General features: G+C 41.6%; 1 protein-coding gene across 1 annotated transcript; it reads left to right on the forward strand.

Annotated features, from left to right (window-relative positions):
- The first annotated feature begins 704 nt into the window (after positions 1-704).
- On the forward strand, positions 705-18,431 carry LRRC40 (leucine rich repeat containing 40). Its single transcript, XM_056355878.1, has 15 exons — positions 705-890; positions 1,387-1,568; positions 2,059-2,132; positions 3,088-3,217; positions 3,672-3,795; positions 4,493-4,635; positions 5,753-5,925; positions 6,228-6,318; positions 8,669-8,714; positions 11,141-11,249; positions 12,113-12,220; positions 13,841-13,951; positions 15,654-15,731; positions 16,501-16,686; positions 17,717-18,431. The coding sequence occupies exons 1-15, from the start codon at positions 743-745 to the stop codon at positions 17,820-17,822; spliced, it is 1,809 nt and encodes a 602-aa protein (XP_056211853.1). The 5' UTR covers positions 705-742; the 3' UTR covers positions 17,823-18,431.

Consider the following 18,431-nt stretch of genomic DNA (forward strand, 5'->3'; position numbering starts at 1 on the left):
CAAACTCTGGACCAAAGGGGAAAGGAAAACCAAATTAATATAAAAGTGCCTTTGTATTTGTTTTACCTTGTGTGTATGTATAAAATATTCCCAGGTTGTTTGTTCTGTATTCACACTTGTGACAAAGGTGAAGGCTTTGGCAAGCTGAGATGGGGGCGAGGAAGGCTGGGCAGGCAGGTCTGTCTGCACAGGCTGCAGTCTCCTTTCTCATTAAGAACGTGATGCCCGCAGTTGTGTCAGCTTGCCTTGCCCCGCCGCAGGCCCTGCGGGTTTGTGCCGAGCGTTCGGGCCACTCTCCAGGGCAGCGATGCTGTGGAGGGGACGGACCTGTTGGTGCAGCCGTTTGTTGGAGGGGGTCACTGCCGACGCTGCGGGCCGAGCCGGGGGATGAACACCGCCCGCGGTGCAGCCGTGACCGGGAAGCCCGCAAACGGCAGCCCCCGTCCTGCGGCACGGGCACGGCCCCGCCGGGCGGCCCCGCGGGGGCTCGCACACCCCCAGCCCCTCGGGGAGGTGCGGGGCCCCCGTGCGCCCGCAGCTCCCCGGGCCGGCAACAGGGGTTGCGGGCCGGCCCCGCGCCCCAGCCGGGCACCATTTCGGTGGCCCGGCCTCCAGCTGGCACGGCCGCGCGGGAAATGGCGGCGGCGGGCGGCGGGGCAGGCCCGCGGGGCGGCTGCCGGAGCCCGGGCCCCGCCTGCTCGGCGGGGCGGTGCCGGCCGGCGCGGGAGGGAGGGAAGGAGGGATGGCGGCGGCGCGGAGGGTGCGGGCTGGGGACCCCCGTGCCGGCTTCAGGCGGCCGGCGGAGCTGGGCCCCGCCGTGCCGCAGGGGCTGATCCGGGCGGCTCGGAAGAGCGGGCAGCTAAACCTGTCGGGCCGGAGCCTCAGCGAGGGTGAGCGCGGGGAGCCGGCCCCGGGGCGGCGGGGGGCCCCGGCGGGGCCGCGCCGCGGCTTGCCCTGCCCTGTAGCCGGCGGGTACAGCGCTTCTGCCCCGCGCCTCAGCCACGCTCAGCCGCGGTTGCCGCCGTGGTGGGCCTGCCGCCCGCGCCCTGCTGCCTTCTGGCGTGAAGAGCCAAGCCGCTCTTCAGCTGAGGGAGCAGGCCGCGGTGCTTGCGGACCTGGGGTGCCTCCCTGCGCTCGGCGGTGCCACCCGGTCAGGGCAGGAGGACTACAGATGGAGCAACAGCAATGAGTATTTCCAGCTATCTGCTTGCAGATCAGCTTACTTTTGGCCGTTGCTGGCAGATTGCCATTAGCTTGTTAGTGTCTGCTCTGGAAAAATGTCTCCTTAAAAATACAATTGACTGTATGTGTGGATGTATATGACAGTGGAAGTTGTAGAGTAAATACATGAAGAATTTAATTGCTGCCTGTGTTTTGTGAACATAGTGCCTGATCATGTGTGGAGGATAAATTTGGATACTCCGGAGGAAGCTCATCAAAATCTCTCTTTTGGTGCTGTGGATCGCTGGTGGGAACAAACAGATCTGACCAAGCTGATACTCGCCTCAAACAAACTGCAGTGTCTTTCAGAGGATGTCAAACTACTGCCCGCGCTCACTGTTCTGGATGTAAGTACGGTGATCCCATCATGGCAGGTGGGAAAATAAAGTCTTGGATCTTTGTTTTGCATTTCATTGCAGCGGTGGGCATGTAGAAGTGGCACAGGTGTATTCCCAAGATAAAGATTGTTACAGAGCACTCTGACAATGTATTGGTTTATGTGCTGGTAGGGGTTACTGTTTTGTGGAAACATCTAGGAAATTTTGTTATGGACACTGAAGGAAGAGCTACTACTGGATGCAGCCACCTTTCCTGCACACTCCCCCCCTCCCCCCCCTTCATATTTAATCTCTTAATGTTTGCCGTCAATTAAGTAGAATTTTGCAGATCAGCAGTTGCAATGCCACATTTGGTAATTGCTTTGAGGCACGTACATAGCTGTTAACTTGTGTACAGAATTATTCGCTGTATTAAGTGAGCAGAAACAATCTGAGATAGGCAAGGAAAATGTACAAAGTAAGAATTAGTAAGTGTATTCTAAAAACTTGTATTTTCCAGGTGCATGATAATCAGCTGACATCACTTCCTTCTGCTTTAGGACAACTAGAAAATCTTCAGAAACTTGATGTCAGGTAAGTACACATTGCAAAACTGGAACGTGAGAAATACCGCGGTGGCTTTCACAGTGAAAACAAGAGATTGCAGTATATCACATTTTCTTTCAGAAAATTAATTTCAGATTTTTAACTAGAAAATATGAGTATATTGAGAATAGTAAGTTTTGAGTCAAAACTGATGATCATACGTTAAAATTACTTTTAATGATCTGCAAAGTCACATTCTTGCCTGGAAGGTGAAAAATGGTGATGTTTTGGATAATGACACAAGCAATATCTACATTCATTTCCTTCAGTCTGGCAGTTTTGAGTATAAAAATACTTTTTGTTGTGATTAACATACATTGTAAATAGTTGTATAGATCTTGTTATTGCTGGCAAGTTCATAACATTGTTTACTGGAGTAAATTTGTGCAGAGGGAGAAAGAGGCTACACTTGCCACTCTTGAGTGTGAACTACATAAAGCCCCCAAAAAAGGTCCATCTGGAATATTGTAAATTCAGATAAGGATTAAAAGTATTCTTGAACAAATAAACAAACAAGCCTAACGAATTTCTCCCAGGAAACTAATCCATTGTAGAAGGCTGTAACAGTTGTAGGAGATGGATTTTTCTTAAGGGTGATGGTACCCTGAACAGTGAGCACATGTATATGCCGCAACATGAGAATGTTTTGCAGAAGCCTGTCTGTCTGTCAATGTAATTAATAGTTAAGTCTGTGCCAGCACAGAATATCCAGTGTATCTGATGCTGGATGTGCTTTGTGCGTGCTCTCACATCTGAAGGCTCTCACATCTGAAGGGTTTGTGTTTCAATAGGCTGTGGGTGGCTAAGATAAACCAGCTGATAAAAGTGTTGCAGCTGTAGTTTGGACAGCATCATGTGTAGCACAAGTGTTCTGTAAGTGGTTATGTTCTTAAAACTACTTAGTAATTGTTTTTTCCTTTTGTGTTCCATGTTTTAATACCAGCCACAACAAACTGAAAAGTGTCCCAGAAGAGTTGATGCAGTTGTCACATTTGAAGAGCCTTCTTCTTCATCACAATGAGCTGAGCCACTTGCCAGATGGATTTGGACAGCTTGTCAATTTAGAAGAATTAGTAAATTACAACTTTTTTAAAAACGCTTGTTTGTGCAGATATATCTGTGTTTTGCGCTGATATATCCATGTTTTGTTACTGCTAATTAAAAAAATCCATAGCTTAGATGGCAGAACTCTGAATATTCTAATGAGTATTCTAATGGTGGGCACAGTGGTGGGGTTTTGTTTTGTTTTGTGTTGGGTTTTTTTTGTCTTTTTTTTGTTTGAAACCAAGTTTTGCTCTTGGTTTGCCAAATATTTTAAGAAAAATCAAATCCCTTGTGATCTGTCAGTCAAGGGAGACTTTTTTTTCTTCTATTCACATTTCTGTCAGGGAGATCCTGAAGATGTCAGCCATCTAATTTTAATGTTCTGCCAGTAATTAATTTTGCAGTAGCAATACTCGTGGGATATTTTAAACATCTCTTTCTAACCTCACTCTCTTCCTCTTTTTTTTTTTTAAAAATCTTCAGGATCTTTCCAACAACCATCTCACAGACATTCCATCAAGTTTTGCTTTGCTCATTAACTTAGTGCGACTCAATTTGTCTTGTAATCAGCTGAAGAACCTGCCTGCGGATATCAGTGTGATGAAAAGTAAATTACTTCCCTCAGATTATTTAATGCCATACAGCCAGTTCTGTAGTTATGTTCAGAAATATAGTGTATATTACTCAGGATTTTGAAAATATGTTCTTAAAAGAGCTAATGTATTCTCAAGAACGTTAGTTCAGAATGATTTTTAAAAAATCAGTTACAGCTGCTGTATATCAAACTGCAGTCCTCTTATGGTTCATATTTCTTGATAAGTGGGACATGGAGTGATGAGAAGCACGTAAGGATTAATAAGTTCTGCTTAGAAGTTAATAGCCTTAAGGCTGCAGTAAGAAATTTGAAATTTTTTTGTCTTTATTGCATATTTTGAGTGGAAAGTAAAGCATAAATGAGAGATAGTTGGAATTATTGGAGAGGAAAAACCCCTAAATTAGAGTGATAAAGTTCACTTCTAACATTTAAATATTAAATACAAAGCAATATTAGACCCTTTCTTGACAAGAGGTAGTATTTGTCAGTGTCATTGAAAGCATTCCAGAATGTTCTGTGAAGCATAAATGAAAAGCAGATGCCTTGTTTACAGAAATGTTGATGCTAACTGCTTTGATTTCTGTCAGAATTCTGTTTGGCGAAATGTTGTTACGTTTGTTTTGAAAACCAGGATATTTATGCTTCTGTAGAAAATCAGTTTTTATTTTACCTTCTTTTTCTGTCTGTCATGGCGTGCTTACTTCTGTAGGCTTAAGACTACTGGATTGTACTAAAAACTACCTGGAAACTGTACCTTCTCAGTTAGCAACTATGGCATCTTTGGAACAACTTTATCTGAGAAAAAATAAATTACGTTCCTTACCAGAATTTCCCTCATGCAAATTACTGAAGGTAAGGTTTGAAGTGGTCGGTAGGCTGTAAATCTGTTTGCTGTAAACTTTTAAAATAATGACTGTCACTTAAAGCACAAATTTTTGTGAAGTGCTGTGATCAAAAGTTCATAATTATTTGTCTAGAACTCCATTTAATACACCCTCATTTGCAATTACTGTCCACATTGGTCAGTCTTAAGGTCACTAGAAAGACAAGTTTGCAGCAGTGTTCTTCAGATTTGAAAAATAAAGGAAATACTTGAAGAGGAATGACTGAAAATCTAGATTTAGTATTGCCTGCAACAGTTGTGCTATGTTATTGTTTTATCTCTAGGAACATATTCTGGATAAATGTATTTTGTTCATTATAATTTTTTTATTTGTAACGGCAGAGAAAGTACTGGTTTTTTTGTTTTTTTCCTCTTCCTTCTAGCATAATTAGATCTTCCAGATATTTTGTAGCCTTAATTCCTGGTATGTTTAAAATCGAAAATCGCCTGTCTCAGAACATCAGAAATTTGTTACTCAATTCACAGAAAAATGATTGGGCCAAGTGAATGCCTTTATCGCTGTGTTGTTTTCAATGATCAAATCCATCAAAGAATGCAGATGCTTTATTTCTGCGTAACTCTGAACTCAGTAGTTAAAATCCCAATCTATTTCAGCATTTTCTAACAAAATTCTTGGTGTTTGAAGTTGAGTGCCTTAGTCCATACAGCAGCATGTGTGTACATTCTTTTTGGTCTAAAGAACCATTCAATTTTTCCATTATAAATGAAACATTTCCAATAGGGAGATGGAGAGCTACCCTCTCAACTTCCTATAACTTGACATTTAAGAAACTTCTTGAGTAAAGAAGTTGTTGACAAGTTCCTGACAAAAGTGGAGCAAATTTATTCCTGGCTTGGAAATGGAACTTAAAGCTGAGGGATCTGTGATGGTTCCAAAAAAGCTAAGTTCAGACTTGGGTCTCTCTTTGGAGTGTTTGATGTTTCATGTGCAGATGAAAGATAATAAGATCTATATTTTCTCCATGTCATCATCTGTTTTTGCCAATGTCATGATTTAGGAAATGAGTAAGTTACAAAGCAATCTTTCTAGAGTGACACAATTGTGGATGATCTTTGTTTCCATAGGAATTACATGCTGGTGAAAATCAGATCGAAATACTAAATGCAGATAATTTGAAGCATCTGAATTCCCTCTCTGTACTGGAACTTAGAGACAACAAGATAAAATCGGTTCCTGATGAAATTACTCTGCTTCAGAAGTTGGAGCGACTTGACCTCGCCAACAATGATATCAGTAGGTAATATTAAAAGCTGTGTTGTGTCTGAGATGAGGCATAGCTAATGCCATCTAATGACAACTAATTCTATAATGATGTATTACACTTTGTAAAATGTAATTTAAAAAGGGCTCAGTCACAAAATGAACCATTTGTACATTGTGTAATTGTTATGGTCAAACTGTGCCTTTGTTAACTGTAGTATGTTCTGTATCTTTTTATTGGAACCTGAGGTTGAGAATACCAGGCCATCTGACAAACCATTGCAAATTCTTTAGAAATTGTTTGGAAGCCTCTTTGAAATGAGTTGTTTCCATTTGCAGGTTGCCTTATACGTTGGGGAACCTTCCTCAGCTGAAATTCCTGGCATTAGAGGGAAATCCTTTGAGAACCATTCGAAGAGACCTTCTGCAAGTAAGCACTGTAGACTGTATGTAAAGTTTGGTTATGTTGCATATGTACATGATCCAAATTGTGTAGCCAGAACAGTAAAAAAACCCCACAGAATACGCCCAGATTTCAAGTAACCTGTGCAACTTTAATCCATCTCTTTTGTTTGTGTGTATTGTGATTTGGGTACTCTTTCCACTCGAGTCTGATCCAGTGCATAAGACCATGGGGACTGTGGAATAAAGGCAGTCATTGCTTTCTGATGTGCTATAGAAGCTGCAATATATATTGCAAATGAAGCAATAGGTCTGCTGCCTAATCCCGTTGCAATGCTGGGCGAGTACTTTACATCAGGCTTTTCCTAGACGTGCATGGATTTCTGTTTTTTGTTTCCTACTTCCCTGAATTAAGGATCTAGGATTCAATTTCCAAAGCATATTTGATGGCACATCCATTTTGAGCAATAACAAACTGATGTAGTATGTTTTCTTAAGAATAACATACACCTCAGATTTGCATTCCCTTTGTAGGTGACTGCCAAAGTGAAGGTGTGAGCTCTGTGTGAGCAAACTAGTACATAGGGCAGGAGGGAGGCTGGAGCATGGGCACTGCAGCCGCTATGGAATTGCCTGTTATTTTTATTCCGAGGCAGGCCCCTCTTCCTGTTGGTGGTATACATTACTTCTTTCTGTGCTTCTGCCAGTGTTATAAAATAAATGTTTACAAAGCACTGGGATTCTCTAAAAGTAAGCCTCAGTGAAGACTCTGTTGAAATGATTTTTTTTAGTATCTGTCAGAAGAGGCAAAACATTGTGTATCTGATTAAATGGGCATTGTATGCACTAAATTAATGAGCAAGGCCTCAGTGGGTGGAAGTCATACATGATTCCAGAGTTCAAACTTGGCTTAAAATGTGCAGACAAAGGAGTTTGAGTTCAGGTTGCCTGGTTACTTCAGTTCTGGTATTCTCTAGCTTCTGAGGATTTGCTGTCTTTCAAATGTAAGAGCATAGATGTGTGTAACTTCTAGTGTGTATTTCAGATTTGTAGAAAACGGCAGGTACAAGGATTATGATATTTTATACTTAGACTGTCTTGATCCATTACCCACATGTGAATTCATATAACTGGAATTTTATATACTTACCTAGACTTTTTTACATTTGATTTAGAAGAGTAATTGGTAAAGCTTGTAGCGTTCCCCGGGCACCACTTAGAAGCAGGTGAATACTGAGATTAAGGATTGGCAGGTACTGGGGAGTAAGTGTAGCACAGCAGGCACTTGTCCTGTTTCTGGATGACTTTCTAGTAATTTTCTGTTAAATCCTAGTCTCTCCTTTTTGTGTAACATACCATCACATGGCTGATGAGCTTTGTCTTTCTGTCTGCTTTCCTCTCTGTGCAAGCCACATGACTTTACTCAGCTTTCTGTTTGATGACCACCTTTTCCTTAAAAGTTTTCAGGTTCTTCCATAGTGGCTTCCCTTGTCTTACGCAGCTCAGCACATGCTATGCGTAGCTGTGCCTGTAGTCAGTCCCGGCCTCCTCTGGCCTCTCTTTCTCAGCCTTTTGTCTTCTGTTTCTGTCATCTCACCAGATTCCTTGCGAGGGTTCCTCCCTTTCCAACATCCACATTTTCCTTATCCCCTCTGCATTCAAATCAGCCAGTGTCTTACTGTGTGTAATACAGATGGCAGCTGGAATGAGAAATGTTAATTCATATTCAGCACTTTAGTTCAGTCCCTGGTTTTAAAGCATTAAGGAGAAGCATGTAAAAACTGTGAGGAAAACCTAGCTTTATCCTGAAATAAATGGCCTTGTGAGATTATGCTTGATTACTCATAGACTTTGTTTTACCAGTAGAAGTTGCTGTGACAGGATAGAAAGTAAAGTCTTCGGAGGATCAAGCTGTTAAAAATTCATGCAAATTATGTAAACTGCAGTGGTTTTCCCAGAGGTTATAATTTTGTACATAAAAAGTCACCAAAGCCCTGAACAGTCAGCTTCCTTGACAAAATTTAAATGTCTTCTCCAAAGCATAATTGTACTAGACCTTCTGCAAGGGAAGATTAAGTTCATTTTTCCCTTGCTCTTGGAACCGGGTAACTACTTAAGATAAAAAGCTAAAAATGTGGAGCCTGGGGTAGTGATATGGGATTGGAAGTTTTCAGCTGGAATAAAACAAAATTGTAAATAAGCAAGTTGATCAGCTGCTGCAAAGAGGAGGGTTTTTCTATGGGAAGCCTTAGGTGGATTTTATAGTCAGCAGTGCCACAGGCTCCACCTGTGTGACTGGAATTGTCATTCTTCATTGTCAAAACAGCTGTGTAAACACTGGCTGGCAAATGCTTACTGGCTTTTTTTATTTTTTAAAGAAAGGTACCCAGGAACTTCTGAAATATCTAAGAAGCAAAATCCAAGGTATGTTGCTGTATTGCATTGCAGTTTAAAGAGAACCTTCTTAAGAAATTAAATTAGAACCTATGGAGGGTAGTTTTTTTAATCCAGGTTTCTCCAGTTCTCCTGCAATAAGAATTTTCTTTACACTTTGCTCTTATATCTCAATGCTGTTTCTCTTTCTTATTTTATTAGATAATACTGAATAACAAACAGTCCCTACTGAGGACTATAATTTAGTAAAATAATAATTTTTCCCCTGGTCCCTTTATGCATTTTGCATGAGGAATTCCAGCAGCTTTTTTATTTTTCCTCCGAACATCAACATGGGAAGTTTTAGATAAGGGGATCTTCCTTTTAAGCTTGCCATCTGTCTGCTGGCTTGGTCATTATACTGTAACCAAGAGTAGGTGACATTTTGCAGAGATATTATGTATTACTTATGTAATAGCATGGGCGGTGCAGTCCTGTGATTCCCAGAAGTACACGCGTGGAAATTCTGCCTTCAAGTCTTGGTGATGTCATGAAGTCTACCTCATAGCTGACTAAGAATATAAAAAGTTTTGGGGAGAAAGTAGCTGATTATTTTAAACATCATTCTAATCCTGGCCTGTTAGAATTTATCTTCCTACTGTCCAGTAGCCTTGATCCCAACATTTCCTATAGAAATAATTAAAAAGACATAAAGCAGAAAATGAGATGAAATGTTTCAAGGTGATTCTCTGCGCAAATGCGCTGTGTTTTTTGCAGAGTCCTCTCTTGTATGCAAAGCTCTGTCTCTGTGGATTAAAAAGCACCTAGATGATTCTGTCTCGCATTTCTCTAACAGATACGATACCTTGTGAAAATGAACCTGTAGTATTAAAACAGACAAAAACCTGTGAGTTGCTTCAGCGCACTCAGGTCATTTTCCAGATTGATACTGGGGCTTCTAATTCACTGAGCTACTTTGGCATTTGGATTTGTTTTTTTCTTTTCTGTGTTTTCTAAACAAAATAGCAGAGATATAGTTTATTTTTTGTTATATGGGAAACAGGCTGTCAGAGTCCTTAAGTAGCTTGCATACTGAGAAGATGAAATCCTTTCAAACCAGGACTTCGGTTTACCATCTCTAGAGATCTTAATCTTTCTTAAGTTTTAAAACATAAAGTAGTCAAAATATCTGCATTCACTGGTCGTGTTAAATAAGATATTTATATTTATGATTATGCTGCACTTAAATGGCAAAAAATGCTTAACTTATCAAATTAGAAGGAGCCTTGATAATACATGTAAGCAACTTTTATTGAAAATGGTATGTGTGCATTTTCCGTTTAAAGTAGATTTTCTATCCATCTGCCAGAGGATGGCAGTATTAATTAGGTTACTGCAGCATATAAAATTGCTTCAAAATGTCAGTTTCTGTGCAAATCTGACATTATTAACTTAACAGAAATTGAGTAATAAAATAATTGAATGCTAGAGGACGTACTCAGAAGCTTATCTGGTGAACTATAATAATATAATTGTGGATAATAAAATCAGCTAATGTCTTGTATGTACAACAGTGCTTGTGATTTTACTCTACCTGTTATGGTATCTGAGTTGAAGCTAAAGCAGTAGCAGTCCTGTTTCTGTGGAGGTTTAAACTGGAAGAAGGCCTCTTTTTTTGCTTGGTTTTGACCTTTTTGACCTTCCTTAATGAAAGGATAACTAGCTGCTGTTAGGTGCAATTGTTACAGACTTTTATTCGTGAATACTACTGAGTTTCCATAGAGTTTTGTTCAATCTCTTTTAGCAGAAGTTGGATTTATCATATATTTGGACTTCTAGCTAAGTTTTACCTCACTGATGCGTATGTGGATCCCTGGGGTGTGATGCCACACCTCAGATGTGCAGAACAATGCTTTTAATCCGCATTTCTTAAATATTCAAAGTAGCCTTGCAACACCACGAGCTTTTTTTATGTGGATTGTAGGTAGTAATCAAAAGGAACTTAACAGAGAACAGTGTGATGAAAGTTTATAAGTATTAATGTTTAAAAAAAAATTGTGGCCGAATTTGCTGTTTTGGGTATAGGTGGTGTAGATAATTTGTAGCCCAAATTCCTTGTTTATCATTGTTTCTAGCTCCTTGACCGATGGAGGCTGCTGCCTAACATAACAGCTAGCATAACATCTCTATGGCTTCCTGACCAGTTTTTAAAATGCGTGTCGTCCCCTCTCCCTCTCACCTCCCCAAAACCAAACAAACCAGAAGCCCAAGATTACAAAAAATCTAAAATCTTTACAATAAAATTCTTGAAATCATCTGAATCAGATTGTATTCCATTGAGCCAGGATACAGGAAGAATTAAAAAAGTGTGATGGCAGGTGACTAGGGACACCGAACCTTTCCATCCTGGTCATTCAGAACACCACAGCTGGCTGCAGCCTGTAGTTTGTGTGACTGTATATGCTTGTTATCTCTAGATGATGTGACTAGGCCAAATGAAGAGCCTCCTGTGACAGCCATGACTCTCCCAAGTGAGTCAAGGATTAACATGCATGCCATAACATCACTAAAATTATTGGAATATAGGTACGCGTTTTGAAATATTACCTATTTTTAAAGCTGTAAGAATACTTTTCTATTTTTTGACACACACACACCCCCCTGCAAAAACTGGCTGCGGATCCTGCAGCATTTGTGCATTTTTAACTTTGTGTGCTCAGGAATAGGCAGATTTGAATTGCCAGGGTTTTTAATTATTTCATTGTAATCAAATATCCCACAGTAATGTTCCTGTTAACTCAGTGAAATGCTTAATACCTTCAGGTGCTTTTAATACCTTTTAAACTTCTTTAGCAGTTTTCATTAAGTCTCAGATTATCTTGTAGTAGGTGAGTCCCTCTTTGGTTATTTCTTAAATGTAACCAACAATGTAACTAGTTAGGCTGGGAAAGGGGAAGAGCACAGTGTTTGCTGAGACCTGCTGGTGAAATGCGTAGTGCTGCTGTGAGCTGGAAGGTGGAAAGGACCTTGCTGTGGTGAAAGGGCTGGGCCGGCCACAAATGTTCATTTGTGATCCCAAATAGAGTCGTTACTCACTGAGCTGAGAGGGGGAAATCTGTTTAATGCCAGTCTTGCTACCCTTTCTGGCCCACTGTAGCACTTTACACATTTGTTGAGGTAGTGGCATAACTCGGCTCTTGCTGATTTTTCTTAAGCAAGGTAACAGATCAGGGTGCCGGTGTGAAGTGACGCTATTGCCCAGGTGCCATGTAACACTGTACAGTGAATGGTAGCTTTCTGATTAACAGTCCTTCGAGGACTTCAAACTGTAGGTATTTATGTATCTATTCTACTACTCATCTTTTTCTACAAGAACAGGAAAATGTCTTGTTAATAGGAAATTGTTAACTTGTTCATGTTATCCAGCTTAAATGCTTTCCATTGTGTAGTGAGAAGCAGGCAGCTGTGATTCCCGACGAACTGTTCAATGCAGTCAGAGGCAATCCGGTCACTACTGTCAACTTCAGCAAAAACCAGCTGAGTGAAATTCCTCCAAGGTACTTTTGTAAAGGTCATTCTCTATTCGTTGCTTTCTTTTTTATTTTTGTTCCTCAGCACCTTGTGTTTTCCTGAGTTGAGTAGATTTACACTTTATGCGGTGTATGTGGTTGTATATGCACACAACACATAAATGAAAGTATAATTGGGAAGCTGAATAAGGCACTTGCGTTTCTAGTACGAATAGCATGCAGGTGGGTCTGTTGATTAACGTGAAGATGGCGATAAAAAGCAGCTTGGCTGTACTCAGTATTGCTTTCATTACATGTTGTTTTTCATCTTGCTTTGCTAAGCGTTGTTGAAATGAATGGTGAGAGACTGATGTGACTTCTCATAATAATGAAGTGCTGTACTTAGCTACAGTGTAGTATTGTTTTCTCTATAAAGCAGTCTTTTTCCTATATGAAGATAATTCACCACTTTATTGGGTGATAACTTCATACTATAGCTGAGGTTCTATTTAAATTCAGTGTCTTCAGATAGCATAATTGTTTGTAGTTCTTTTTTTAAGGAAGCCTGAACAATTTCCATGCCTTTTTTCTTGATAGGTTTTCTGTCTCATCGCATAGCGTTTGATATTATTGCACTTGTTATGTCATCCACAGTTAAGGAGAAGCATTCTCTTAACATTAATGGAATAAATAGTCTCTTTGTGTGAGGAGGAAGGTTACTGCATCTCTGGTAACCTTCATTTCATAAGAAAATCATGAAAGCTGTTTTTTAAGGTTACCACCACATTTGTGGGGGCAGCTTATTTCCATTCTTGGACCCAAGCGTGCTGAACATTTAACCTTTAGCACATAGAACTTGAAGAGGCGTGATCTTTTTCTTATAGGAAAAAAAATTGCTCCTCAGCACAGTTTCTAGAAAATCAATTTAGCAACATAATGCCTGTGCCTCCTATGCTTTTTCTCTATATTAGAGGCTGCTGCATTCACTGGGGATAGGTGTAGGTGTGCAGCCGCTAGGTGCTAGACAATTCAGTGGCAAGCAAGATAGGAGAGAGGAGTATTTTGTCATTTAATTACCTTTTATTTTTAGGGCTAAACCAGAGAATCTATTGTAGGGAATTTTTTTTTTTGGAGGGGGGCTTTTACACTAAAGCATCTTAATACGATACCCTTTTACAAGAAGCAGCAAATGCTATGTTTCCTGGAATTTGTAATCGGAGAACAGTGGGACAGAAAGGTAGAAATAAAATAACAATCTCTTTCTGTTTGTTTGACTGCTAAAGAAGATGGATAGAGTCTTTTGTTAAAATATTTACAGGGCAGGAGATGGCAGTGATGGCCATATGTGCCATAGTTTCTGAAAATACCTCTTAACTGCATTTACGTGAGCAGGCTTTTGTAGTAAAATTTGCTCTCCTAATCAATGAAAGAAAATTTACTCTCCCAATAACTTTAGTTAGATGATTCTGAGCTTTGTCTTTCATCAAGTGTAAGATGCCAGGACAGGCAACTTTCACAGGTGGAACTTTCCATTATCTTCACAAAACTGCTTCTGAAATGTCAGGTGTCCTTGATTTATGGAATAAAGCAGGGTTTCTTTCAATAATTTAGAAAACAGAATGCAAACGTGAGCTTACATAATAAAAGTATATTCGTGTTGGCTTTCAGGATTGTGGAGCTGAAAGACTCAGTTTGTGCTGTCAGCCTTGGCTTCAATAAAATCTCATCTATTTCCTTGGAGCTCTGCATGCTCCATAAATTGACACATTTGGATATCAGGTTTGTGACGTGTGTTGGACTTCCTTTCTCTAACTTATTTTAATGCCTTTTTAAACCAGCCATCTGTTACAGTGGAATAGCAGTACTGAAATAATTTTTCATTTCCCAAAATGCCTCCGTGACAGTTGAATGACCGGCAGATTGGAAATAGCAAGTGGCCTAGATTTAGGCATTGCTTAAAGAAAAACAGAAAAAACCCCAAGTGGCCAAGCTCTGAGACTTGCTGTGATGAAAGGTCTTGCCTCAGTCATAAAAAGGCTGACAGGGATGTTAAGTTGCTATTTAAAAGCAACCCCCAGCCACCCCACAAAAGAAACCCACCCCCCAAAATCCTGGAGGGTAGTTGGGAAGTGGTACAGGCAGGGTACAAATCCTGTTGTGCTGCCTGAATCTGAAGCTGTCTGTGGCTATTTTGTTTGCAACAGATTGCTACTTACTGTCATTTTACCTTCTCCAACTCCTGAATAATACACAATTGGGATTAGCTTCCTGGCATTTTGTCTTTGGCGTTTCACAAAATGAGAAGTAGCAAAGTGCAGCCGCAGACAGGTTTTACCTTTGGCTTGATCTAAAGTAATCTGCTTGTGTCTGGAGAGAGTCCAGCGAGGGGCCACCAAGCTGAAGGGTCTGGAGCATCTCTCCTCCGAGGAGAGGCTGGCAGAGCTGGGGCTGCTCAGCCTGGAGCAGAGCTCAGGGGTCTCGTCTGTGTGTGCAGACACCCGCAGGGAGGGTGCTGAGGACAGAGCCAGGCTCCTCATGTGGTGCCCTGGGGCACGACTGCAGGCAACGGGCACACAGGGACACCCAGGAGGGTCCCTCTGGACACCAGGAGACACTTTGTCCCTGTGAGGGTGACTGAGCGCGGGCACAGGTTGTTCAGGGAGGTGAGGGAGTCTCCATCCTTGGAGAGCCCCGGAACCCAACCGGATGGGGCCCTGTGCCACCTGCGCCAGGGGCTCAGACCGCATGAGCTCCAGAGGTCCCTGCCACCTCCAACCAGCCAGTGATTCTGCGGTGTACATGCTGCCGATGGAGGAGCGAGGCTGAAGACCACAGAAATGTGTGATCATATTGAGATTGATGAGGGAACGAGGTTGAATATCTTGGTGATTAAGGATTTAGGTCTAAGTCTGGGCATCTTGTAGTGAGTGGTCTGCATTTTTCTGGAGTGGCTCTTTGTGTCACACTCAGGCTCTAGGGGTTTGTAAGGACAAACAAGGTGTCTTCCTTGTATTTAAGAAGCTTCTGAATGGCTTCCTGTCGTGGGAAACACTACGTTGACAGTAGCCGTAAACGAGTTTGTTACAGCTATTAGATAGTGGGCTAAAAGACTTTTGAAGAAGTTTAGAGTTATCCTACCGATTCACTTTGGCACCAAGATGTGGGCGGTTTCTTAAGCTTTCCTCTGAAACACAAGGAGCTGAAGTGCCGGGCAGGTTTGTGGAGTTGTTAGATGCTTTGAAGTACTTGGGAATCTTTAGAGGACAGACTTTACATCTCCTGCTGGCAGAAATGAGAATGCAAACTGGCTTGCAGTAGCAAGCATCTGTACTTGAACGTGGGCTTGACCCATTTATGAAGCAATTAATTGGGTTAAGACAGCATGTTGGCACTGGTAAATATGCATATTCTGTCTCTGTGGATTCTTAACTGGACTTTCATAGAAGTTAGTGATTATTTTTTGTCTTCATTTGATACACAGAAATAACTTTTTGACATCTTTACCTGAGGAAATGGAGGCACTGACAAGACTGCAAATAATAAATCTTTCTTTTAATAGGTGAGCAACTATTTAGATTTTTTAAAAAATATACAATAATAAAAAGAACTGAGCCAAATTCAATGTTATTTTCGTGTGATGTAAGAATGAGGAGGCGCTTGATCAGCAGGCTGTGAGCAATGAAGTGAATATACTACTTTACACAATGGGTAGTGTATTTTGGGAACTTTCCGCCGCAAACGTTTTGGAGAGAGGCAGTAGCAACAGGTTAAAAAAGGGATTAAACAATGTTGTGAATGATATAGATCCAAAAATGGATGCCAACGGGACTACCCTCCAGCATCCATGGTACAGCCAGTCCAAAAAACACAAGGGGAATGGTCGGCAGGAAGCAGGCAGGCGGTGTCCCTGAGGGGCAGCTGCTGCTGCTCTTGCAGCAGGGGCAGGGCTGGGCCGGAAGCAGCCTTCCTCCACCTCGGCGGGGTGTTTCTGAAGTACACGAGAGAAGAGCTGGCCTCCCTTCCTTACGCTGGCGAGTCATGTTCTGTGAGACAGCCAGTCTTGTAAATTGAACGCAGTCAGCCTGCAGTTCTGTTAGAGGTGCTGAACTGGCACTCATTTTTGAATGTGCGCGTTTTGTTGACCTTTTTCACGATGTGCAAGGTAAAAGAATGGATTCTTTCTCCTTTCAGAGCGGTATGTTTAAACGTGTACCTTAAATGATAAGGCTGAAATGCTGTCTGATGTTTAAAGGCTGCTAATTTTGTTAATGCCCTGTTTCTGCTCTATTTCTGACTTTCATTGGTTTGCCTCCTTTTTCTTCTTGAAGATTTAAAGTATTTCCCAGCGTCCTTTATCACATCCTAGCACTGGAGACTATCCTGCTCAGTAACAACCAGGTTGGGTCCATAGACCCTCTGCAGCTAAAGAAGATGGACAGGCTTGGAACACTGGACCTTCAGAATAACGATCTCCTCCAGGTGCCACCGGAACTTGGAAACTGTGAAACTCTAAGGTGTGTGTTCTAAGTCTATGTAGTGACCTGTTTTATAAAAAAATATATCGTGACTGATTTCTTCAGGGCTTGTATCATCAGAAGAAAAAGTATTACTTGGCAGTATATGTTCATATAGGTCTTGATACATAAAAAAGGTCTCTCTTAGCATTTGTAAAACAGTTAAATTCCTTCCTTGTTTTCTCAGTATTGTAGAGAACTGGGGACAGTTGTTTCATGATTCAAAAAAAAAAAAAAAAAAAAAAAGGAAAGGGTATGTTGCTTTGTGTAGATCTAATGTTGGAAACTAAGTCAGTTACACGCGCCTGTGTGTACAGACCCGCTGGTGGTCCACCTGCAGACAAGCCGGTTAGCCAGGCAGGCCAGCTGATACATTCAGCTCCTTCCCGCTGCGTGTAACTCGCGTTGCTGCAAAAGAGACAGGATAACATTCTCAAAATAACCTATAACGAGAGGTGGCTGTGAACACCCTTACATAATGCACACCGAAGGGGACAGTTAGGCATAAGCGCTCTGTCTTGTTAAAGACAAATTGCTGGTCCCTTTGGCTTTCTCCTTTAAGGAAAGTTTCTGGAAGGACTTCAAAAATACAAAACAAAACACCACCGCCACCCCCACAAGCAAAAACCTCCGCAGAGATTTATGCATGCCAAAGAGGCTAGCAGCTAAGCTGGAAATGGGAGGGTTGCAAATTAATGTAGTTTTCCTTTTTTACTGTACCATTTCTGTATTTCAGAAGTTCTTTTTCTCACCCTCTCTTCTGGCAGAGGCTTGCTGAAGAAGTAGGGTATGTGTGTATTATGCGTCTACAGTAATATATCACCACTGATTTATTAGCATAAATTAAAATTCAGATGTCTCTAAAGAAGATAAGTCAGTGTGAACTAGGGAAGCAGGAATTAAAATTCTTTTATTGGAACAGAAGAGGAATTAGTTATGAATTTCAGAAGATTTAAAAACCTCTGTGCAGCTTATGAACATGTTGGTACAACGTCTATACAAGTAACTGAAACCCTCTCATTTTTTCTAGGACACTTCTGTTAGAGGGAAACCCGTTCCGCACTCCCCGGGCAGCCATTCTGGCAAAAGGAACAGCTGCAGTGCTGGAGTACCTGAGAAGCCGCATTCCTGCTTGATACAACAGCCCGTGTCCTTGGCAGGCTTGGGAATCCCAGTACAAGCCAAGCCTTACCCCGTCCGACCAAAGGCTGCCGGGTTTGACTGCCTTCCTCCCACCGCGTCAGCTCATTGGTAACCTGGCCTGTGCCATAAAGCATTTACAATGGTGTTTATAGTTTGCATGTTAAGAATGAACTCGCCTATGAAATACTTTCCCCTCAAGGCTGCACGTTTGGGGAGCGCGTTTTAAGATACCACAACCGATGTTTACACTTTCTGTAATAAAAATACCACTGAAACTGCCTTCAGTAAATGGGGATAATGTTTGTTCTACAGTTAAGCTAATTTTTAAAAAGAATTGTCACCATTGAAGTATTTGAGCAAAAGGCAGAAGCAGCCACTTTGATTTTTGTATGCCTGTTTTACAATCTCCTGTAAGGTATTTGGTCGCTCTTCACCGCTGCCTCAAAAAATTGGCTGCTGGTTTGTACGTGATGAAACACACGAACTGTACGATGATGTAAGGGCATGGTCCGAGACGTGCTGCAGCCGTGTGCGTGCCTCACGTACAAGGTGGTTGATGTTGGTAGCTGCATTGGAACAATAAATGTTTCCTCTTGGCTGTA

This window comes from Falco biarmicus, chromosome 11 (assembly GCF_023638135.1).
Source record: "Falco biarmicus isolate bFalBia1 chromosome 11, bFalBia1.pri, whole genome shotgun sequence".
NCBI classification, from domain to species: Eukaryota; Metazoa; Chordata; class Aves; order Falconiformes; family Falconidae; genus Falco; species Falco biarmicus.